At 44.0% G+C, this 24,989-nt stretch overlaps 1 protein-coding gene across 1 annotated transcript in view; it reads left to right on the top strand.

The window, feature by feature from the left end:
• The first annotated feature begins 3,149 nt into the window (after window positions 1-3,149).
• Window positions 3,150-24,989, top strand: part of kcnk12 (potassium channel, subfamily K, member 12) — a 29,849-nt gene continuing 8,009 nt past the window's right edge. The window contains exon 1 of the mRNA XM_030442793.1: window positions 3,150-4,287. Within this exon, the coding sequence (XP_030298653.1) occupies window positions 3,948-4,287 (340 nt within the window). The 5' untranslated portion in view covers window positions 3,150-3,947. The remainder of the gene's footprint in view (window positions 4,288-24,989) is intronic.

The raw sequence follows: 24,989 nt of genomic DNA, 5'->3' as shown, positions 1-24,989 counted from the left end.
ATTAATTATAAAAGCGATATAGATTGACTAGATGTGTTGTTAACAGTCCCTTATTGTGTAAAGAGACATTTCCAGGCTGTCAGGTGACAAGGTGGGCAGTCTCTGCTCAGGCCTGTGGGAGCTGACCAAACAGAGCGGACTGGACATTGAGGGAGGGAGCAGACCTTAAAGTGACAGGAGCATTCAGACAGAAGGTGAACAGAGGTGCTGCAGCAATGGAGAGTTTGAGAAAAATTTTTTTTGAACATTACAGCATGTAAACACAAGACAAAAGTATGAACCTGAAAGTGGGTGTAAAATGGAGCCTTTAAATGTAGGCTGATAAAAAATTCTACTGTGGTGGCTGTATCTATTAAGCGTGAATAAGCCGTACAGGTAACAGTGAATTAATAGGCTATAACACATTGTAAGTCACCATTCTGTAGCTGTGAACGGACATTTGTAGTCTAAATATAACTCCCCCATCCAAAACGTTGTAAACCAATATGATGAATAACATTACGTGTGATTACAAGGTTAATACGAAGTGCTACCAGATAAACCAATTATGTTCTACTGACATTTAATAGTGTTTCAGAGGTTAATACTGTTGTTGCCTGAAAACAAACGGACTCAGGATTAGATTCTGCTTCAGCTGTGCCGGTTTCCTCCCACAGTCAGGTGGACTGGAGTCTCTAAATTGCCTGGAGGTATGAACGAGCATCTGCACTGTATGTCTGAAAGCCTGTAATGACTTCCCTGCCTTCCACCCGATGCATGATGGGATAGTGTGCAGCTCCCCGTGACCCTGGGAGGAAATTAGTGGGTGGGGAATATAAATGAGAGAAAAAAGAGGAACAAACTGTGTGTTTCACTTAATTGCCACTGATCAGTGTTTTCTACCTGTTGTTTACCGCCACCGTTGATACTGATCTCTGCATTCTGCTCGTCTTTCTTTTGCATTCAGGCGCAGTGTACAAGCATATTTTATATCCACAAGAACACAAGCTATAGTTAATTAAATGGATGCATTTCCCGTCTATGCCGGAGACACAACTTTCCACTGACGTCTTCTTCTATTACATCCCTGTCCTCAGCTTTTGTACATTTTGCGGTAATGATTAGAATTGACAAGGACAGATTGTGTGCAGCTGAGATAACAGCGCTGAGTGTGCCCTTGATCTGCATTCTGCCTTGATATTTGTAAGCCAATTAGCTAGATTAGAAAGCATCATCAATACAGCCACCTTATGCAACCCCACTACTGTGTTCCCATTAGAAGAATAACTCTGCCTGTCACAATAATGTGGATTTAAACCTCACTTCTGGGCCCCTGTTTCTCTTTTAAATCGCCACTCTTATTTATGCGTGAGTTTTTCTTTATTTCGCATTCATCACACATCTCCTCTGAACTGCACGGCGACAGTTTATCCGCAGCAGAGAATCACCGTTTCCACTTCAGCCGGCTATACCTCGCCCTTTTTAAAGCATCAATCGATGTTTTCGCAGGTATTTTCATGGATCGGCAGCTCCAGGTCGTCATCGATTTTGTTGGACTCTCCACTGCGTGTCCAACAACCCCGAAAGGGATTTTTGCTCCTTATCTTTCTTTCCTGGACGGTAATTTGAGCCCTTTGTGCATTGTGTGAGTTCACTCAACCATGCCCCTTTGTTCTGCAAACTGTCAATAGGGAGTCTTGACCTGCTGGAAACGTGACCAGCCTCTGTTATTTTTTTTATGTAGATCCAAGCACAGGCAGACAAACCGTTCCACTTCTTCAAAAAAGTATCAATGTGTTGCAAAACTCTCCATCTGTCCAATAAGTCTGCTCTTGGACCTTAAAAGCTATGCAGAGTGGGTCGTTATTCATTTACAGTGACAGCAGGGTGAGATCATGTCTGTCTTCCACCAGTGTAATGGTACTGTGTTAGCACATGAACAAGAGGAACACACAGGACAGATGATTATGTCGTGCTCTCTTATATTCTAGTGTTAGAAACTAACAAAGTACATTTATTCAACGTACTTAAGTACAATTCTGAGGGTTTCCTTTTTCTGAGACTTCCACTTTTTTCCTCCTTTGGACTAATTGCTTTGCAGATTGAGATTTTACACATGATCACTCTGTAAAACATGATTGGGGTGAAATAGATAGTTTTTTTTAATCACAAGTGATTGAAAGAAAATTAAACCTTATTTTGATCATCAGTTAATCAGCTGAGACCCTTTTCTCTGGTTCCAGCTGTTTATGTCACTGTGAATTGAACATCTTTCGGTTTTGAACTCTATGTCGCCTTGAAATCTGCGAATATGAAAAGGCCGTTTTACCCCTGAGTGATTTTCTGACATTTAAGAGACCAGCCGGTTAATTGATTCGCCTAATTGAAAAAATAATCATGAAATCGATCAAAATAAAAATAATCCCAGCCCTGTGGGGAACTCTTTTCCAGGAAAATGTGAGAATTAATGCTTAGACCATGATGCATTGGGACAGTTTAGAAAGTAATATAGGTCCTGTGCATGTTAAAGGTCTCAAAAGTTAAAAAGCCCTGTACTGAATGTATGTATTCAAGATTGTATTTCTTTCAAGTCGAAAATATCACACCGAATAAAAACTGAAGAAAGAAGAGAGAGAAGAAATGGCCAGTTTTCTTAAAACATGTCAGAGCCGACAGGAGACACGGTGAGCGGTGCTGGCTCTGCCATGTGTGAGCTGACCAGTCAGAACGGACTGGGCTTTTGGGAGGAGGGGCCTGAAAGAGACGGGAGGAGTTTCAGACAGAAGGGGAATACAGTGCTGTAACACTGGGCGGAGAGAAAACTGATGTGTTTGTCGAGCACCAAAACCTGTAAACCCATTCTAATAGTAACCCAAAATCACATAACGACCGTAATGTCTCCTTAGACTAATAACAACCTCACCAGCAGCCATTCTCCTGCATAATGAGTGCTTTAATGCAGGAATTGTACTTGTAATTGAGCATTTTTTACAGTTGTATGGCTACTTTTACTTTCTGATCTGAATACTTCTTCCGCTTCCAATATTTTCGGATAAGAATGTCTTTGTAATGTGTCCTTGGCACTGTGTGGACGCTCTTAGAAAACTTTTAAAGCGGCTTATCTCAGGAGTGCACCTTTGTTTTCTGCCTCTGAGCCCAGTTCCCAGGGAGTGAGGTATTCCCCCCCAGCGCGCACGGCACAAGGCAATGCGGCCGCACTCCAGTGAAAATGTAAACCCTGTGTTTTCTGAGGATTACCTCGACTCAAAGAAGGACGCACTGGGACTCCTTTCGCTCTGCCTGCCGTCTTGTCTAATCTGCTGCCCCTCTTCTACACCAGCGCTGCCTCTGCGCTGATAGGATACACTGTGCTATACATGAGGGCTGCAGCTTCCACGGTGTACAGTTGTGCAGAGCAGGAAAAAAGCCTGAAGATAAACCAGTCTATCTGAGTACGGGAGCGCGGGGTATTCCTGCGACAAACACACACACACACGCACACACACACACATCTGTAACTTGCAGTATTTCGAGCGTCATCGCGGGGGAAACATTTTGGTGCAGGGGACCCGGAGGATTCTACTACCACTGCTTGCATTCGCGCGGAGGAGCGTTCCGCGCGTCAGACTGGATTTACGCTGCAGTCCACTTCACACCAACTGCATTGGCACAACTGTGAGAGGAGATATCTCTATCTTGAAACTCTCCGGACTTGCATCCACAAGTGGAGCGTTTATTTGTTTTATTTATTTTTTTATTTTTTCCCCCTCCTGGCTCCAGATTATATCACTTCACAACTACCATGGGACAACGTGGCGACGGGCTGAGCAGAGGTAAAGCTTGCCAGTGGGAGAAGTGCGGGGAGAGTGCGGGACAGTGACTTCCAGGGGGCACCTGCAAGACGAGTGGATGCCGTCTCCGATGTGGAGCTTGTCGCTGTCCGACGCGCGAGTGGTGCTGAAATTTGGATGATGCCTGGCCAGCGACTGCAAGGCTGCCGCTCCCTGCACCTCAACGAGGACAACGGCCGCTTCGCGCTGCTCGCCCTCCTCATCATACTGTACCTGCTGTGCGGCGCTGCGGTCTTCTCTGCCATCGAGAGGCCCTCGGAGCTGCGGGCTCACGGCCGCTGGAACGGGACGCTCCTCAACTTCAGCGAGACCTTCAACATCAGCCTGCAGGACCTCAACTCCTTCCTGCGGGAGTACGAGGCTGCGATCGCCGCCGGGATCCGGGCTGACGCTCTGAGGCCACGATGGGATTTTACAGGGGCTTTTTATTTTGTTGGAACTGTGGTGTCGACTATAGGTGGGTGAATGTATGCAGCATGCACTGATTCCCTTGACCTTTGCGTCCATTGTCCTCTAGATCATGTTTTACGCCCATCAAAAGCCAGATGCATCCAAACACACATAAATCCTTAAGTGAACCTAGAGACTCCAACCCAAGAATGCACACCAATCAGCTCACACCTTTGAGACAGTGATAATTGGATATTTCTTGCACAGAAAAAGCCACATTCCCCACAAAAATAACAAGGGTGAGAATGCTTAATATCAATGTTGCCTGTGTTTGTTAAATAATCATATCATTAGCTGACAGTCTGGATGTCAGAGGGACTGGAGCTGCCATCCCTGCAGGCTGCTCTCTTTCCACTGGCTTACATACAGAATAGCAGATTAACATTTTTGTTTTGTTTTTTCCACTCATGTGTTACATTTTGGCCGTGAAGGGACTTTTGGCAGTGGGGGGTGACATCTGACTCGCCTGCCAGGAAACGGCACACTCATCCCTGGCTATAGGACAGCACCCATGGGTGCAGCCTTTTTTGTTTCTTTTTTTTCTTTTCTCTTTTTTTTTGTGCGTGTGTCACATTTCCATTCAAACCAACAGGAATGTCAATGAGAAGCCCCGTCTGCTCCCCCCCCCCCCCCCCCCATTTTAACATTTACTCGCGCGATAGGTCAGAAAAGAGCAAGTGTCCCTCGCAGGGCACCCCGAGGGCCAACAGTGCGGTGCACTGCATGCATGATGCCTCCGCTCACACCCCCTCCACTCCGCCCCTTCCCTGGGCCTCGGCGTATAGTGTGTGAGGGTGAGGGAGTGTGTGCAAAAGGGTGAACGCGCAAATGGACACTCTTGAGGTAATTGCCTGAGCTGACAGCAGCTGTCTATCGTTGACCTTGCCCTCAAGAAACAAACACACACATGCCATATACACTGATACCTCCACCCTACTCTTAATTGAAAACTGAGGAGAGGGGAGTGATAAGGAAAACTGATGGGTGCACAGGGGAGGAGGAATTGGATCCACACGAGCAGAAGACCTGTCAGAACTTTATTTACTGTAGACCTGTCAGAGAGGGAGAGCTTTACTGGCCCCTCGGATACAAACACAGAGCTCTCAGGGTAGTCTGTGCACTGAGTCACGGGTGACAGGGAAACCACGGCAGCTGTGTTTGTGTACACGTCTCCGGCAGGTTGAAATCCTTTCTGCGCCAGTTGTCATGCAGCGGCGCAGTCTTTCCCCCCAACGGGCAGATCATATAAAGTGACTCAGCTGCTTGGGGGCAAGGAAAAGGGAAAAAAGGGTGATGTCTGTCTACAGTATTTGTCTTTTTCTTTTGTGCCTGCTTGGGTTTCTGTTTTGATCTCCATCTCGCTTTGATCTCTCCTCCCTATCCCTCCACGCCCCCTTACCCCCCCCCCCCCCCCCAGCTTGTGTGCTACTTTTTCCCCGCATGCTTGTAAGCCAGCGATAAATTAAAAAAAAAAAGGATTTGAGGGCCTCCCCGCACAACTCTATCCGACTGGCATCCCCCTGCGCTGTCTAGACACTCCTCCCAAACACTTCCCGCCCCTGACTCTGCTGTGGCCGAGGCCTCAAATCAACAGTGACACTTTGCTCCCCTTGATGTGCCTCCACCACATCACTTTGAAGAATGAAAGTGAAAGCCTGGGCCACTGGAGACGCTTGTTTACCCCAGGTTTTTTTTTTCCTTTTTGGCCAGATTCACCGGTCATTAGTCCTGCACCTTGTGTGTTGTTTACTGATTTCAGGTGAGACTGCGGGAGAACCCACAAAAAGTACACTGCAGCCCTTTCAGATTGTCTCTTTGATGTTTTTTTTCCCTCTAATTTCACTTTTTTTTTCTGCGATAGAAACAATCTGGCTTGAGGTCAACTCAGTGGTTTTCGATCAAGGTCTCCTTGTCCGCGTTGTTTTAAAAGTTGACACAGAAAGATCATTCATGACCTTCAATAACGATGGTGGACAAACACAGACTCACCACTCTGTTCCGAACTTTTCAATCATGAACCGCTTCGTCTGCAGAGGCCAGGTTGTCATGGAAATGTCTCAGCTGGCAGCAAAACATGAAATACTTCTTCCAAGGTCAAGAAAGAGCTTTCGATCTTGAATTATAAGCCATGCCGGCTCTGAGGGAGTCTCGGTCTGTCGTTTGGTCAAGAATAAGATGTGTAAGGAGCTATAGGATCTATTGCCTTGACATTTAGTGACAGATAAATGGTGCCCAGAAGATGAATCCTAATGATTCTGGTGAACCTTTGGTGTTGGTTGACATTTATGTTTTTGCGCAAAATTTTCCGACCACTATAAGATGGTTTACCATTTGTCCAGTGATTTCGTTTATGACGAAATACCTGTAAAACATTCCCATCAACCTTGGCTGTACTTTGTATTTACAGCTAATTAGCAAATATTAGCATGTTAACTGGATAGGGTTGCTGCTCAACCTTGCTGCCAATTTGCCCCAGAGGCCAGTTGTGGTACTACAACAACAAAAAAACGCATTAAGTACAGCAACCTGCCACTGTACGTAGCCCTTGAGCTACAGTTTTTCTAGTGCAAGGCTCCACAGTCAGCTTAGTGAGGGACTTCATGCAGTGAGGGTAGAGGCACAGCTACAGCGTCCGCCAAACATTCGGATGGGTTGCTGTTATGGTGGAAAACAAATGTCAAATATCACCTTTTCCACTGGTCAGAAATCCCACTTAAACCTGCTAAGACTGGGCATTTGTGTGCAATGGGAATGTGTATACATTTACACCCGGGTCAATTTACTGCAGTAGACCCGTAGAGACAGTAGACATCTGGTGGTGGCGCGTAAATAAGGAGACGTGGTCTATCGTTTTATTTCTATTCTGTTACAACTGTTTCCAGCACATTCGTGACGTCAGTGACGTGTAAGGTAATGCTTCAGATCAAAATCACAGATGGGCTTTCTTGTCTGTGGGAAATGGGAACGGAGTCAATAGATTATTTATAGCGGGCTGATCTGCGTTTAAAAAACCTGTTTAGACCCACCAGTTTTGGTGGAAAATAAGCAACATTGAACTCTTAGAACAGCTACTTCCACAAATACCTTCTCATTTTTTTTTTTTTGATGGTACGGTAAACCAGTCATTCTCCTGTAGTAGACTGTTGGACTACAATGTCACTAAGTGTTGAGATAGAATCAGTCATACAAAGCTTGGACCTTTTTATTCTTAAACTGCGTAGCCATCCCCCTCAACCGTCCAGCTAGACTTTCTCTCAAAACTTGCTGAGAAAACATCTCTTGTTTTGTGAATTTGGATGCGCAGGATAGGACGGTCAGAGTCAGATGACCTTCCTCATTAGGGCAACATCGTCTATGTTGTGAAGCGTTTGTGTATCAAAATTGCTTGGTTAGGTTTAGGAGAAGTTAATGGGTTGAAATAAGGATTTCAGTCTCATAAGTTCAGTTATGTAAATTAAGTTACGTATATGATGAAGCTTAAATTACAAACGTAAGTCAAAGGTGCAGTATTCATGAACTGGCCACTTGTGAAATTAGTACTCCAAACAAAAAGGGGTCAGCCTATCATAAGAGTAACCGCTAACTGTTGCTAACTGTAGCTGCCTTTAGCTAGTAAGCTCAGTTAACCGGACAGCAAGCAGTCATATAAGCTGAGTCGGCCTAGACTGGGGGTCGTTGCACCGGAGTGGTGGTGGTGGTGTTGTTTTAAATTCTTAGATCAATTTGTACTGTTCTCGCGCTTTATACTACATAACCTGACTTCAATGGCACATCAATTGAAGCATTGTGTTACAGGAAATGACACCAGAGGGGAACCTACAGTGTCACAGTTTGAAGCATAGGGCAACAGACCAGGCTGCTGGATTGATGTGCTGGGAGGGAGTAGAGGCTGAAAAAGCAACATCAGACCCTTGAAATGCAGATACGTTTCATTATTGCTCTGTGTTATACATTTTAAATCTATGACAGTTTCATATTTGTAATGTTGTCTGAGGTCCTAGAAAAGCAACTTTTTAATGTAAAGTCTATGGGTTGTGTGGGAATTTGCAGCTCTGATGCACACGTATGTGGGTGCCATCTTTGAGTCCAGTACCCAGAACCCTGTTTATTACATCACCACATATGTGAGCTTTGTTTTTGGCGAGCATGTTAGCATGAAGATGAAAGCACCGATGTGTCTAAGTACAGCCTCGCAGGGCTGCTAGCACGGCTGTAGACTTGGGTTTTTTTGTTTTTTTTTCTATCCGTCTCGTCTCGTTGAAGCGCTGAAGACTTTGTTTTTGTCAGCATCCAACTGTTGGTTCTGTTGTCCTGCCCTACATTTTCAGACACGGCTTTATGTTTGCACACTCATTAAAGAGGGCACAAGAGTCTGCTCGGTAAACAGAATTTCTATTAATACGAGGGCTTTTTATAATCCTCAGGGCTGATTGATAGCTGACGATTGCCAATTAGGACAGCTCTCTGTAGCCGTTTGTGGGCCTGTAGGTTTCATTGTAGGAAGCTGTGATGACATTTTTGGAGGAATACTTTGTCAGGTTTCTCAATGCTTATTTGAGAATCGAGTGTATTTAGTGATCCGAGACTTTTAACCTGTGTTTCACATAATCTACTGCTGCAGGTTTGGATTGTGTTCAGGGCTATTTATTTCTGGGGATGGACTCTGCCCTGCCTCTTCTTGCCCCTGGCAGCGACTGCAGCTTCTTGTTCCATCACACCATCCGCCCACTCAGAGAAGTCTCAAAGGCAGACAAAGCAAATAGGACAGTTTAACAAACAGCACAAAACAAACCCTCATGCAGTTTGTCCTTTAAACACCGCCTGATTTAGCCTCTGTGCGGTCCGAAACTTGCAAAATAAGGGGAAATGTCAGAGATAGGCAGCGTTAAAAGGAAGATGGTGTAGCAACATGACAGGGTGCTCTTCCCCTAGGATACACTGGGACAGACACTGTCTCTTTTACCCTCACAAACCGCTGATTCTGTGTTGGAATGTGGTGTTTTAATCAAAAAAGCCTCATTAGGCAAATAACTTCAACTTCAGCACTGTAATACACGGATAATGTTCACACTGTAAGAGGTGTTAAAGCTGCTCTTTGGTCTGTTCTAGGGTGCAGTTTGTAGTGTTGCAGCAGATTTTCTTGGAAACACTCCTCAAAATCTTCAGCTTGAAGCTTCACTAATCAAAGAATTCTATGTTCGCGATGGATTAAAATGTATTTGTGTTATGTGAAAGAAGGCACGTCGTCAAGATGACACTGACTGACACTGACACCTCAGACAATACTGACACAGCGCCAGTGAAAAACTGTTAATTCAACGAGGTCAAATAAGAGAACATTTCATCAAGCAAAGATTCAGAACATCACTATTTCAAACTTGCGTTGTGATTTAGTGACATATGACATATTCTGTCTCCCTCGCCCTCAGTTCAGATTTGAGTGGGTCTGTTTGCTTGAAACACGCTCTGTGCTTTGTGCAGTCGCTAGCTTTTAATAATCGTTATGGATTCAGAAATGAGTCACGCTTGTTTTGAACTGCTCGGGGAAGAATATTTAAGAGACCATTTTTGTTATATCTCTCAGAGTGGTGTCTCCTCTCTCCCCGCTTCAGCTGTCCGACTCGAATGACAACCTTGATTCAATACACAGCACAGATTTGGTCGACTGAGTAGTGTCATGTGAATGGTTTACAATGCAGTGCAATTGGCCGGTGAGTTTCCCGAACTGCTAGTGCACTAAATGCTAAAAAAAAACACTGTGAAATTTCGAATGGCAACGCCCTGTGAAATTGTAATAATAGTAAGCAATTTATGCGATATAGGCCTCGGTGCGATAGGATAGGTTCTGGCTCTGGACCTGGGCAGTGATCATCGCCTATTGATGATGTCGGGTTGGTGAAGAGGGACTGCAGGTTAACAAGTGGGAATCGAATTTGGTAATTTTGCTCAAATCGCTTATTGCTCATAGTAACAATCACACAAAGAATCATCACTTAAATCTGTAGTTCCCCTTCAACTCAGCAGTACATTACTTTGAGCCTAGCCTTTTAGCCTATTTCGGCTCATTGTTTTGATTTTACAGCCCACAACTTCACTTTGGTTCACTGTGGTCTCTGACCTTGTTTCTTGACACGGCTAAGCGAAAATACTTAGAAAATCATTTTTATTTTATTTTCAAACCCACTGTACTCTTCCTGCTCAGCACCAGACGGAAGAAAGACAAAGATTTGTCAAAGATTGTCAGCTAAAGAGCAGGTCATTTCCCTCAGGAAAGGGTGGAGACAAAAAAAAAAAGCTAGAAGGAGAGTGATTTTTAGGCTTAAATTTGTCAGGTCACCCGAACATATGGTTCTAAATAAATCGATTGCTCTGCTGCTCTTTGGCTAGCACATTAGCCATAATAACTTTACACTGAGATTTTTATGTGAATGTTGTGTTGAAGGCTTGTTCTGCTGCTCCCAAGTGGCCAAAAAAATCAATAAGTACTGCTTTAAATCACCGGTCTCTGACACGTTATATTGTATTACCATTATTAGCATTATAAACTTACACTGGCGTGGCAATGCATGGCTACAGGAGTACATTTCTTGTGACTGGTATAGATGGATGTCTAGTCTGTACTGTTTCAAATGGACTCAGCTTCTAGCAGTGAGTCCTATAAAGTGCAGTTTTACATTTACCTTAACCTCCTATAGTTAATGTATGAGCCGTTCTTGACCCTAAAGGGCCCCACACACCGCCCAGACGTCCAACTGCCTTATCCGACCACTCTCCGACCACTCCGTTGCCTCTTGTCTGACCCGTTCGGCAGAAAAGTTGCATTGAACACACCGCTTCGACGTGCTGCCTACTCCACAGTAGCGTGTATGTTCTGCGCTTGCGCGAGATGCAATAAGCGGGTGGCGCTTGTGTTGTGAGTTGTAAACGAGAACCTTATGCACGCAACTCTCTTTACTTTCGTTCAAAACGAAACTTAACTATTTCCGATAAAAACAGCTGCATACTAAACATGCAGCGAGGCATTACCAGACGAACAAGAATTAATTCGTCCTGAACGGACAGAACAACTAGTCTGTGCCAGTACTGCAAAACATGAAAACGGGGAATGACGGAACGGAGTGCATAGAAAAACAAAGCGCACACAGTATTCCGTCCCTCCCACACACCGCGCTGATTCGCTAGCACACCGCCAATCAGAACGGCTATTCAGCTGGCACACAACCAATCAGAGAATCCAATGGCTCAGACGTCCGACGGCCCTCCTCCTCAGACTTCGCATGCTCAGTCGGATCCGACAACGTCCGCGCGGCTCCGAAAGCTTCCGACGCAGCTGAACACACCAAACATATTTGCTCCCGACCTCGTCCGAGCCTCTCCAAACGCTTCAGACGTCCAGCGGTTGGGCCGGTGTGTTCCTGCCTTAAAGCACAGCGCCAGAGTGTAATTTCCCTTCAAATTTAGCCAAAACCTGGCTAGTGGAGTCTGAGAAAGCGCTCTTGAGTTGAGATATGGTCTGTTATAACGCTGTAGTGTCTCCATCAGGAGGGACAACTAACATTCTCCTGTAAGAGCAGAGACGGAGTGCCAAGAGAGATATTTCCTCCAACTTTGTAGAAATTCTCCAGCTGCGTTTTGGAAATTATGTGCAAAATCTGATTTCATTTTATGGCTCCAATGCCGGCGTTACCCCACAGTTAGTGAAGATGCATCATCCCGCCAAATGTAGTGAATGTCAACACCATCATAGAGTGACTGAGATATCACGTTGTTTCTTGTTCAGTGGGGAGGCTACGCTCCTCAGTGAGCAACGGATCTGACATGATCCTATGCAGAAGACCAGAGAGGGATTGTGCGTGTCATTGTTTGTTGGGTTTTGTGTCCTCGTTATTGCACACCGATTATCTCAACACAACAGTAGTGTATTTGCTGAGACCAAATAATCAATATTGACGATTACTGACATTCACCTCAGTTCGTAAAACCAGAATGTGTTGACGAAGAAATTCCAATTTTTTTGTCCCGATGATCGCAAGGAAAGACTCAGAGAAAGCTGTGTCCTCTCCCTCGTTCCGTGTCGTGCAGCGTTAACAAACAATCAGGCCTAATGGTTTATCTTCCCCGTCTTCTTGTGCCAATTTAAAAGCTGCTGAGGCACGCTTGTGAGGTCTGTGTGACTATTACACGCCTGCCTGACCAGGGCCCGTGTTTCTTGGACGAAGCTGCGAACCAAATTTGCTCTCCGTGCTGTCCTGCGCCTTGTAGCTCGTGCGTTTCTGAGGTTACGAGGCGACTTCACCTCAGACTGGCGGAGCGTGCGTTTGGCATTTAAGCAGTTTGCGGTGTCACATGATGGACAGCGTGGATCCCCGAAGGCAGGCGCTGTTTTTGCTTTGATGTCGTGTTCTTATTTAGATTAACCGCCCGGTGCTGCCTCGCTGGGCCAAAACCATCTGTGTTGTTGTTACTGTTGCTGTGCGTTATAAATTGGCTTTCAGGGGGTGGCTGGGATGGTTTTGCAATCTGTGGACGCAGATTCAGACGCGGACGTCGATGTTTCGGGCTTGTTCTTGCCTTCTGTCTCTCACTTCAGCACTGCCACGAGCCTCTCCCAGACAGTGCTGACTCCTGTTTAACGTCCATCTCTATTCTAACCACTTTGCTCCTCTGTACACCGCGGTGCGCTCATTTGTTTGGGTCCATTCAGCCAGTCATTTTGTTCCTAGTGAACACTATATACGGTGTGATTCTGTGGGACAAGACTGCAGCTGTGTTAAAAAATATAGTCTGCTCGTATTGCACAAGCGGTGCGTTACATAATGAGATGAAGATCACTTTACAGGTCATTTTATAGAACCATTGGATGCTGGTCGGCGTTACCTTGTCTCTGCTGCCAGGCTTTTTCCCTCTCTTCTCTTTAGATCTCCCAGGCTGGTCCGTGAATTCACACAGTCAGAGGAAATGTCACTGTTAAAAATGGAAAACAGAGGGGCCCTCGGTCACATGAAAGGCGCTGGGGTTCTCTTTAGATTGTGAGGCGTCCAGACGCTCAGCACAAAAATCGTGTCCCCGATGAGGAGGCAGAGCCAAATTGCACCGCTGCATGGAAGGTCCGTAATATCGAGTCTATATTAATCCAGTTGCTGTGCAACATAACTTATTTCTGCCTGAAAGCTTATAATAGCCCTGAAAAAAAGGACTGTATGTAATGTGAAGGGAGCGATGGTGGCATTGGTGTGGGGGTGCAATCGCCCCCCTGGTGCCACCATGTTCAAAAAGACTCCACGGAAGTGCCCTCCAGGACGCCCTTCCAGTGCCCATTCTGCACGCTCGTGCCCTTTTTACTTTTTCGCCCCCTGCCCCTCAAACACCGTGTAACGAAGTACATTTACTCTAGAACAAATTTGATGTACTTTTCGGGCCACTTTCTACTGCTACTTTTCATAGAAAAATACAGCATTTTTTGACTACACCACATTAACTTGACAGCTTTGGTTATATTTCATTCTTTACAGATTAGGATGTATGAATATAAAACATATATTTCGGTTTCAGTCACGTAAAAAAGTAAAAAAATGAGCTCCACCTCAACCAACTTCAACAGTAAACCCCTGTTCTCACTTGAAAACATGAGTATTAACAGTCTTATCATAGTATATATAATTGTACAACACTCACAAGAGGACATTTTTCTGCATTGGGTACTTTAACTTTTAGTACTTTATGTACAATTTTAACGTATTACTACTTTCACTACACCTTCCCTCCTCCACTTGAACGGAGTCACTAGTATTTGAGCTCACTGTTTATGGCCCACAATGTAATTTCATTCTAGTTCACCTCTCTCGCTAGCCGTGTTTCCAGCCACAGCAGGCAGCCATTTTCAACCAAAGCCATTCAGAGACATCATCTTGGGACTATGAATGTTTGCACAGCATTTCGTAGCGATCCATCCAATAGCTGTTGACCACCGTTGCCGTCCCAGAGCCACATGCCGAGTGTTGATGCTGACAAAATGCACAAATAATTCATTTATTAAAATCAACTTAAATTAACTGACACGAATCAACTCAGCACTTGTCCAACTCAAGAGAAAGAGAAGTGAACCATTGTTTCCCACCGCTCCTCTCCCAGTCCCTCTTCCCCCTGGGTGCTTGCTGGTGTAGAGTGCTAATGTGTGTGTGAGTGTGTGTAGGGCTTCAATAAATCCTCGTCCTCATCCTACTGCTGCTCCACAGGATGGCTGTACACACCTCTGCGCTCTGTCGCAGCGGGGTCATAAATCCCCCCAGTCTTGCCGAGGCGTGTATTCGCCTATGTACAGTAACTCACGGATTCGAATCATCATGGTCAAGTGATTCCAAGATCATTTTAGAGGACACAGCAGATTTGCCGGTCGTCCTCCTCCTCCTCCTCCTCCTCCTCCTCCTCCTTCTGCTCGGGCTGATTAGCATTTCACTGATGCTGCTCTTTGAACTGGCTCTGAACAGAGAGGATCAACACTGTTTGCTCTTTGCACTCCGCGGTCCTCCGACCTGCCTCCGAGCAGGGCTAATTTCTGACAGCCATTTTAGACTTCACTCTGGTGTTAATATTTTGATCATCACCCGTTTTTCTGACAACCCAATTTGCGGCGGTGCTGATGTCAATGCTGACTTGCAGCTTAGGAGCTTAAACCTCCCTCGTAAGCAGAAGAAGTACCTCCCTTGAAACTTTTGGGTGGCCGGCAACCTTCGATGCAGCCAAATCGCACACCTGCAGAGGCAAAGCGGCGCCATGTTGCAGAGAGCCTGCATAGCAATTCCGCTCCTGCACCAGCTCGTCTGCATCTCAGGGTTATGTGTATAAATAGTTATCAATATTGATAAGCTAACGGCAAGTTGTTGAACAGCGTCATTTGGCAGCAGTCCATCTGTGAAGGAGGGGCCGAGCAGAGAGAGCCAGGAGCACCGTCGTGGCTTTCACCTGCCAACATGTGAACAACATGCTGAAATAGCACTTCTAGTCAAAGTGGTTGTAGAATATGTACAATTTCAAATCCGAGATGAATCAAGAACCCCTTACCTTTTTTTTTTTAACTTCGGGCAAAAACACAGTGTAACTCGTGAGACACAGAGGAGGCGCACATGACCTTGAATCCCTGACATGGTTGATCATGATTAGATCACAAGCTGAAAGAAATGACAGAGCACTCTGTCATCCCTGGATCTTGAGATCATGGGCTGCATGCTTCACGGCCCCCCGCATATTACACACCTGTATCCAAGACAGATGACCGAACGCAAGAGCCGTTTAAAGTTGGAAACAACGCAGTCAACCAGTCGCCAGAATGGTGCTGTACATTTCAGCAAATCCCAGATATGTTGCAACATGACATCATCTCTCTTTATGTCGCAATGCTGTTCTTATGGTCTTGTTATGTTTGGGCACAAAATACACTCGCTAAGGGTCAGGAAAAGATCATGTTTTAGCCAAGGGAGCCTGGGGACTTTGACACTGGGCATCAGAACAGCTGCCTAAATTGGTTACTGTCTTTGTAAAAATTTGACAAGTTACCAGTCAGTACATGTTGTGTTCCCTTGTATAAAACTGCTAAATGTTGGGAAGCGCTGAAGATACAGAAGTCTGTGCACAGCAATGCGGCGACAAAACACTTTTTACAGGGAAAGAAACAACCTCATGTTTTGGATTTAATGCCGAATTTACAAGAAGGCATGGATTATTTAGAATTTGTCATAGCCGTCCTCGCAAAATTTGTTACAGTTCTCCTCAATCAAGAACTCTATAAACCAGGCGATTTGGTCAGGGAGTCTGGGGATTTTGTGGTTATGAGTTTGATGGTGTGTTTATGAACATCTGCTGCTAAAATTGGCAGGTTAGAGAGCCAAAACATATGCGCACATAAAAATCAGGCAGTGTGTAATCCATCCAATTTCTTCTACTTCTTCTTCTGCTTCTTCTACTTCTTCGGCTTCTTCTACTTCTTCTGCTTCTTCTTCTTCTTCTTCTTCTTCTTCTTCTGCGTCTTCTTCTTCTTCTTCTTTGGGTTTTCTCTCAGAGCATGTCAGTAAGTGGTTATTCAGTGTGGTCCAGGACACATGTGCGTACACGCTGCTTAAGCAATGTGTCCCTGAATGTGGTCTGAGTGATTGGATCTTGAATTTGCCCTCAATGCATTCTTGGTTGTTTTCACTCCTGTACTGAAAGCTGTCCAGCTGCTATCGGATCACTCGGGACAGATATGAATACCAAGATCTGAACAGCTTCACTGAATCCACACTGCTCTGATCGGAGCTTGAATAAATAGTTGCACTTTCTTTTCCGCAAATGCATCGACAGCCCTGCTTCTCTTGCAGTCATTTGGCATACATTTTGATATTCATAATGAAAGACTGATGATCACTAGAAAACACCAGGCTCACACGTAGCTGAATGTGCTGAAATGCATACTATGTTTTGACAGCATTCATAAATTACTCAGATACCTCCAAGCTGGCAGCCTCTGGCCTGAATCTCAGTCTCAGACTCCTCGTAGTCGGCACATTCAGTTAGTAGAAAGTAAAACATCATTTAATTGAGAGCATCAGAGCATCGCCTCCTCATTTCTCTGAGGCGGCGTGATCCATGTATGATCCGGGATCATTATTGCAGCTGTATGTAACTTAGCAGTCCCTGACAGGAATCGGGCTTTCGCGGTGTCTGAAATTTTTAGGCACCCGTGCTTTTCGCATTAACAGTAATGAATAACCATTAAATCGAATGTCTACTGAACCTGAAGCGTTGGTTTCCTTCAGCTGCTTTCTAAATCTGAGGCAGCTATGAAAAACATACAGTACCGTGATGGCTGGATGAGCACTTTTTACTATCTTTTACACTGAGCGTGGAGCCTTATCACACTGATCTGAGGGGGATAGTGTTTCAAAAGCTCCACCTGGACAGGTGTGTTTACTTAAGGGAATAATACAAGAGGGCTTTATGGAGCTCAGCTTTTATTCAAACATTGACTGTGCACACAGTACAAGATAATAGGAAACACAAGGACGTGGCCCTTGGATCACTCAGGGAGAAGCTATTAATCTGATGAAAGAATGACTCCTCGGTCTCATGAAAGGACAAAATCTGTGTTAGCTTTTGCAGATGAGGCTACATGATTTTGCTCATTTAAGCCCTGACTGAACACCCTGTAAAACTGCAGAAGAGTGGACGCCATTCATGTCGGAGCCCTTTTTTAAAAAAATCAGCAGAGATGAAAAACAGAAGATGGAGAAAATGGAGAGAAAAAAAAACAACAGTAGCTGTTGGCGCGGATCCAAAGAAAATGCAGCAGGTTTTTTTTTTACACTAAATCAATATAGACAGCAGTGCAGTCATCAATCCTCCTGGTGCTCTTCACCGGTGAATTAGGTAAACGGCACAAAAACGGCAGAGGGAGGAATTTTTATTGAAAAAGTTTGTGTTGCTCTGTAGATGTCACCTCGATACTTCTAACAATGTTTACACCTCTGAGCTGTTACTCCTGTAATCTATACTTGCTTTGATCGTGGTCACCACATTCCATGATTACACATATTATGCTCATTTTCAGGTTCATAAGCTAGAATAGCTTCACCTGCTTTAGTGCTCAAAAAAACACATCTCATACTGTCCAGTGCTGCAGCTCTGTATTCAGCCGTCTCTTAAAGGACCAGCCTCCCAAAGTCTCTACCCAGCCTGCTCTGATTGGTCAGCTCACACACGCCTGACATAAATCAATTCTTATGTGCCAATATAGCTGGTAAGTGTAAATGATGCAAATGCGACATGGTGACGTAGGGTGATGTCACAAAGTCACAGAGTTAAAGGCGGGACTACTGACGAGGCATTTCAGGAGCAGCGTTTTCTGTGGGTGAGAGGAGCCTCTGTTAGTGCGGACATTGACATTTTTTAACATACAAGACCATTTACATGCACAAGAATCATTTTGAACACACTGAATGAAAGGAACAAATAAGGTCTCCTTTAAAGGTCATTTCAACAAATACAAAAACAGTTGCAGTCATATTATATGAGCAATAACAATTTGGTTGCCAAGACACTCCAACAGTCCAATATTTCTTTTTTATGAGGCTTTTTGGAGGCATTTTGCCTTTCATTGGACATGGTGATAGCTGAGAGGCAAACTGGAAATGTGTGGGGAGAAAGGGGGGTGAGATATGCAACAAATGTCTCCAGCTGGAACTGAACGGGCGACGTTGCAGACGCGTTGCATGCACAGTAATCATTCGGCTACCAAGGCGCTCCCTCGGTCCATTAACACTGATAATTGCACAGCTATGTGTGGCAGAAAACACTAATTTTAAATGCTTTGACATGCAGAACAGATATTGTTAATGTATTGCCTATAGTGTGTGTGGGTGAGCTGGGTGCAGAATTGAATACCACTCTGTTTTGCTTTGCTTTATTAATATTACTATGACCTTTGTTTCATTGGTGCATGCAGCGCATTGACAAAACAATATGGCTACATCTCAAACTGCATTTGTCACGTAAGTGATCTATATCATCTTGTTCTCAAGCCGGCAGGAAAGTGTGAATGCTCCTATTATTATCCAGTCTGTCAGTAATCCTGGCAGCTCCTCAGCAGATGGCGAGGTGATGATGTCTCAGGTCTGGCCATGTTGCTGCTTCCTCAGCCCTCTGTCCTCTCTGCAGACCCCCGCCACGCCACCCCATGACTAATTATTTCCTGTTCGTCACAGAAACACAGTCATCAGAGGGACGTGGCGTTTTCTGCTGCCGTTCCATTCAGGCCAATTTAAGAGTATTCCCACCAGTGGGACACAGTTGGCTTGACTTGGGGCTTGTTTTTAAGCTCTTTAATTGGGGACATTGGGAGGCAGAGATTTGATTTTTGGTTTTCAAAGCAGCCACATAATGAACCTTTGGGTCAGTTTTCAGGCCTTCTGGGAATCGTGTAGGGGGGATGTCGTCCTTGATGATGAGCAGTGACCTTCTGATTCAATACACTGCTCAGAGAGACAAGTGAATGTATGGCACATGTCCTTCATTCAAACATGGAGACATGACTGAGTGCTTTTAGTAACCCTTTATTCTCATGAGGGTGTCCATTAGGAGCTTCGGCACGCTTGAGGTGGGTCTACTGTATATTTCTCTTGCTTCTTAATCTTCTGCCGGTTAGTTCTGCCCTAAACTCCATCAATTTTCAGCTGAACTCACACTAAAAGCAGAGTTCTCGAAGACTGAAATGCACTCAGCTTTGTGACGGTTGGCCTTGTGAGTCTTTTTTCCAGGCAAATGAATCAATAACTCTTTTTAAAGATACTTTTATTGTAAAAGGAGTCAAACAAACCAAATACTGACTGCCAAAGCGCCAAGGTGACCTCTCTGAACACTGCAGTACACAAATAAATAGAAAATGTCATCTTTAATTTCTTTTAAGTTGACATTTAAATAATGATTATTTTTTGTTTCTTTTTAGAAATGATTTGTATAACCTGCCATTTTAGGGATAATTCGGGGGATGCGCTATATTTTTCTTACTGTCAAAAAAATGCCATGTAAAAAATGAAAATAACCAATTGATGCTACTACCAAGTAGTCTGTGTGGCTAAAGCTTGTGTGCTATAAGATCTATGTTGTACAAAAAATGAGCTACACTGTTGCACCTTCATTAAGATCAACAGTATACTTGCCAATTTGTGTACATATTTTATGAGCCTACACCATACAAATGGCCACCAATGTGAGTAGTTTCTTTTCCCTAGGCCAACGTGAGGTTGGACACTTCAGCCGTGAGTTGAACACTGTTTGTAAAACAGATAAATGATCTAGTTATCTACGTAAAACAACATTGTTTTTCCAGGATGACATAAATAACTTGGGATCTCGAGAAAACAAGTATCTAGTTATCACGGGAAAACTGAGGAAGTAATATGTTGGACCTGTGACCTCTGTAAAAAAAAAAACTTTGTTGGGGTTAGGAAAACATCACGATTGGCCCAATGTCTTGTTAAAAATATCCAGTTTTGTTGACACAAAGATAGCTCCTAAATGTCACCACATCTCATTGAAATATCCAATAGTGGTCTCTCGATTTTCAGCTGTCCTGCATTGCTCCACCATGTAATTCGAATGTGTTATTACGTGTATTTGTACAACTAATTTAAAGGGCACCTATTCTGCTCTTTCAATGTTTCCCCTTTCCTTCAGCGTGTTGTACAGGCTCTTGTGCATGAAAATGGTCTTGAAAGTAGAAAAAAAAATATCCACACACATAAAAACTCTTTTCCACAGAAAACACCTGAAGTTGCCTGCAACACCTCATTAGTGGTCCCCGCCTTTAATTCCGTGACTTTGTGAAATCACACTACATCACGGTAGAAGTGAAGCCATCTGGAAAGTGAAAACAGGCCAGATCTGATCGGAGACACAGTCAGCAGTGCCGGCTCAGGCCTGTGTGAGCACACCAATCAGAGCAGACTGGGTTTTCAGGAGGGGGGGGCCATTTATTTTCATTTATTTACATTTATTATTTTACATTTATTTTCTCATACTGTCCAGCGCTGCAGCACTGGACAGTATGAGAAAATAAATGTGTTTTGAGTATAAGAGCATGTAAACCTATTCTAATAGTAACCCAAAATAGAGTTATGAACCAGAAAATGAGCATAATGTTTATTTTAATGGATCCTTGGTTTGCAGAAATGTACAATGCCGACATTATCTGGCAACTAGGCTGCCTCCGACTCCTCAGGAACAACTTATTTTCAGCTGACTACGTTCACCTGCTAGGTTCCTAACTTTGTCTGTCTGCCATTTGCAGCCGGACTGATAATGTTCAGCAGGCTTTTAGCAGAAATTAGCTGCCTGCTTCGACCGAACAGCTGAAAGCTGAGCTGAGAGGAACTGCAGAATTGGGTCCTAATTATCTTTTCATCAGTACAGGCAACCGCTGCTCTATTACCCATTCTCCTTTGATCCATTGTTATTATCAAAACCTTGATTATAGCAGCTTTAAAGATTTTGAAGCAATCTTCAGTGAGAACTTATGGGCTTGGGGCTGAGTGCCACAAACAGGAGAGGGAAGTTGGAAAGGATTGAGAGACAGACTCGCACATTATTGGTTTTGGTCTTTTCATGGGATTTTGTCGACAATAACAAAAACAAAGAACACTGCCAGCCTTATGGAAACGGCTTCCGATCTGTCATTGCGATCGCATGTTTATGTGCTTATTGGGAAATCATTTCTTCTGCCTCGCTGTTTTGGTACACGCTTAACATACAATATCTTTTACCGGGGAAAATTCCCCCTCTGGCTGAGGAGAGTTTGAAAAGCACACTTTATAGATTTTGACTTAATGGCTTCCGTTAGCTCCTTTGTGCTGCAGATTCGTGTTGCAGGTTCTGTACAGATCTCCCTCACTCGGAGTGGCTCTTTGGTTTAAATATCTGGTGATTGATTACTGTTCAGTGCCCTCCTAAGTGTAGCAAATTGAATGCAGAGCACTCATGAAGTCCATCAATACTTCTATTAGCAACACTCGTAGTAATGTGCTCTGTTTGTTTGGATCCCAATTTTACCACACAACCTAATGAGCCGTTGTAGTTCGCCATCAGGCTGTAATGAGCGCTGCTTATTTGCATCACGTGTGATTCAAACTTGACCGCAGACGATAAAAGTCGATCTGAACATCTGAAATCACAACATTCCAGCAACAATCTGTCTCCCCACAGTCTGATAACCATTAGAGCTTCTTCTTCTCTTAAAACTGTCAAACGGTAATTAATGGATACTAATGGCACCGTTTCCATCACCTTCCTTCTGGTTGAATCTCCAGCGTGTAATTATGTGCAGGCATCATTAGCCGTTAGAGCATAACATCATTTTCTACGTGGAGTTGCTTTATTTAATGTTAATGAATAAATATTCTCCCAGGGCTCGGATTTAATTGGATTAGCACACATATGATTTCCTGCCTTATCAAATTCTGCCCAATTAAATGAGTCAAAATAGCTCGGACAGAGTGCAAAGTGTCCTCCGAGGTCAGTGGCAGGATGTTTGGTCTGGATGGGCGCGATTTTCTACCGCAATTAGGAGTTTTAAAAGTCTAAACGACAAAGTTTCGGTGGGGTGAAGTCACACAGTGTTTGCGTCTTCTCGTTTCAGCTTGCCTGACCTGTGTCCCCGTATTGTTCTGTTGTCCCTAATGCATCTTGACACAGTAGTCTGGAGTAATGGCTCTGTAATGCTACACTGAATCGATGCCTGGTGCCTTTTCCTCTCTTAGGCAATTTACTCAGTAATGAGAGACGGTGCAGGAGACTGTCTCTGAGCACGCTGAGAAGATGTAATCTGTTTTCCCTATTATTCAGTTGGGTTAAAAAGACTTGGGCTGCTAATTAATTATCTATGAAACACTGGAATAGGATTTCACTGAAGGACTTAATTTGGGTAATCACTGCCGCTCACCTTCCTGTCGCCCAACGGTGCTTCACCGTCTGCTCCTGAACTTTGTAACTATCTGTGACACAGCCAGATAATTCAATGTCTGGTTTTATATATTAACCCAGACACAAGTCTATCTGTGTGTGTGCAAGGCCATGAGGTCTGTTACATTCCCCCCTTGTCGCTATAAGCTGTATCAATCAGCGTTGATCTAAATGACCCGACGTGTCAACAGCAAGTCACAGGAGAGTGGTTTTCAGTGCGAGAGATAAGGTCAAAAAAGCCATTTTGGATATCATAAAGTGGGTATTGTCTAGATATTGATGTCATTTATTACCTGACAGAGATGGTTATACAAGGGTTGGATGAAAAAGAGTGGGGGGGAGCGCTGCCTTAATGCTCCAAGAAGACTGAAACAGAGGACAGCCATGATGGGAAAATCAATTAACCTTGGTCTGGAAGTGAACTGGTTGATCTTTCAGCACGATTTTATTTGTTGACAAATATACCATCTGCCGTTCTGAGGATAAGGGGCATGACACTGTGTGTGTGTGTGTGTGTGTGTGTGTGTGTGTGTGTGTGCGCGCGTGCGCATTTAAGTGTGTGTACATGTATGCGCTCTCATTGGCTCCTGGGAGAGAAGTGAGTGCTTGTGTGTTTCTATATAAATAACCATAAAAGGTACACATAAAAGCGAGAAGAGAGAATGTGCAGATGAAAAAATAATAATCAGAGGTTCATGTAACAGGTCTCCTGCAGGATCTGAATATCAGGCTTCCACAACTAACACAGTACAGTGCCCTTGACATGTTAGATGTTTGAGAACATCATTGAATCGTGTTTTGTACTGATAAAATAACTATGCTACCAAGCTTTTTTTTTTTTACCTGACAGTACAGTCCCTTTATAAAAACTAGATTACACTGGACGAGCTGTATGGAACCATTTTATGTTCCTTTTTACGTTTTAAAACAAGTCCATATCTACTTCAGTAGTTTTTTTTAGAATGCTGTTTTGCTGTGAAGCTCCAGGAATGTTTTTTGTGAACTATAAAACTCCACCCGACTTTCCATTGCCACAGGGGTGAGTAGATAATGACTGTATTTCGAGTTTTGGGTGAGAGTGCTCCAGTATTCTTTCCATAAAGTTGTGGGACTCAAAAGAGACAGATTAAAGGGGAAAAAGGCAGCAGGTTAAAGCATCAGAAGCTGAGATATATTTTTTTGTCCTCAGTTTGGATCTAGCTGTGAAGATGCTGGATAGCACATTTCCCATAATGCAGCTCAATAACATCTTTTCTTGTACCACCCATGCTTCCAAAATGACCACTCGGTTCAAACCCCATACAAAGGTTGTATTACAGGCTTCTCTGAAAGATTTGATGTCTCAAGGCCGAGCAGAGACGACCTGGGCGACAGCATCAGGATTACTTTGCAAAGCTCCTGCCCCAGAAAAGATGATTGTTTTCACACGCTGAATTGTACTCTGTGTGATGACTCCCTTTAATGGTCCCCTCGAGGAAGAATCTTACTCACTGAGTGCCACCATGAGGTTTCAATTTCTTGTGCCTCATCAAGTACTTGATGGATTGTGATGAAATTTTGCACAGACATCCACGTTCACCTCAGGAGGAATCAAACAAGCATCTGACTTTTCATTGAGTGCCATCATCAGGTCAAATTTCAATTCTTTTATGACTGAACACCTGCAAAACTAATAACAGCGCTGTGTGTTAACCGCTTATTTGCTTAAATTAGCATACGAACATGATTATGGTAAATGTTTCACCTGCTACATCAGCATGCCTGCATTGTGAATGCTTTAAGCCTCACAGAGCCACCAGAATGGCTGAAGACTGTTTCTAATTCCTTAGATCGAACACTGGATAATTCCACCTATTGAAGTCCCCCCTTGGGGATCAATGAAAGTAAATCTCTATTCAGTCACATAAAAATAATTTGAAAAAGTTGGTAAAGTCCCTCAATGGTTGAAACGCCCACAGCAAATGTCTACATTGTGGCCATAACCTGTAATGAGTGTTTGAAAGTAGGCATTTCTTCATTGGAAGCCGTCAGAAGCCAAAAGAATTTGCAACCACTGCTATATAAAAAAAAAAAAAATCTGTCCCTCAATTATCGAGCCAAATTATCTTTTTCTTAATTATTCTTACACCTCCTCTTGTGGAAGCCTGCTCGCACTTGTGGTGCTGCGAGAATCTTTCAAATGATTTTGATCTCATACACAGAGTAAGCAATACTGTGCTCAGA

The sequence above is a fragment of the Sparus aurata genome, chromosome 15 (assembly GCF_900880675.1).
Source record: "Sparus aurata chromosome 15, fSpaAur1.1, whole genome shotgun sequence".
Lineage (NCBI taxonomy): Eukaryota > Metazoa > Chordata > Actinopteri > Spariformes > Sparidae > Sparus > Sparus aurata.
This window is presented reverse-complemented; position numbering and strand designations above follow the sequence as displayed.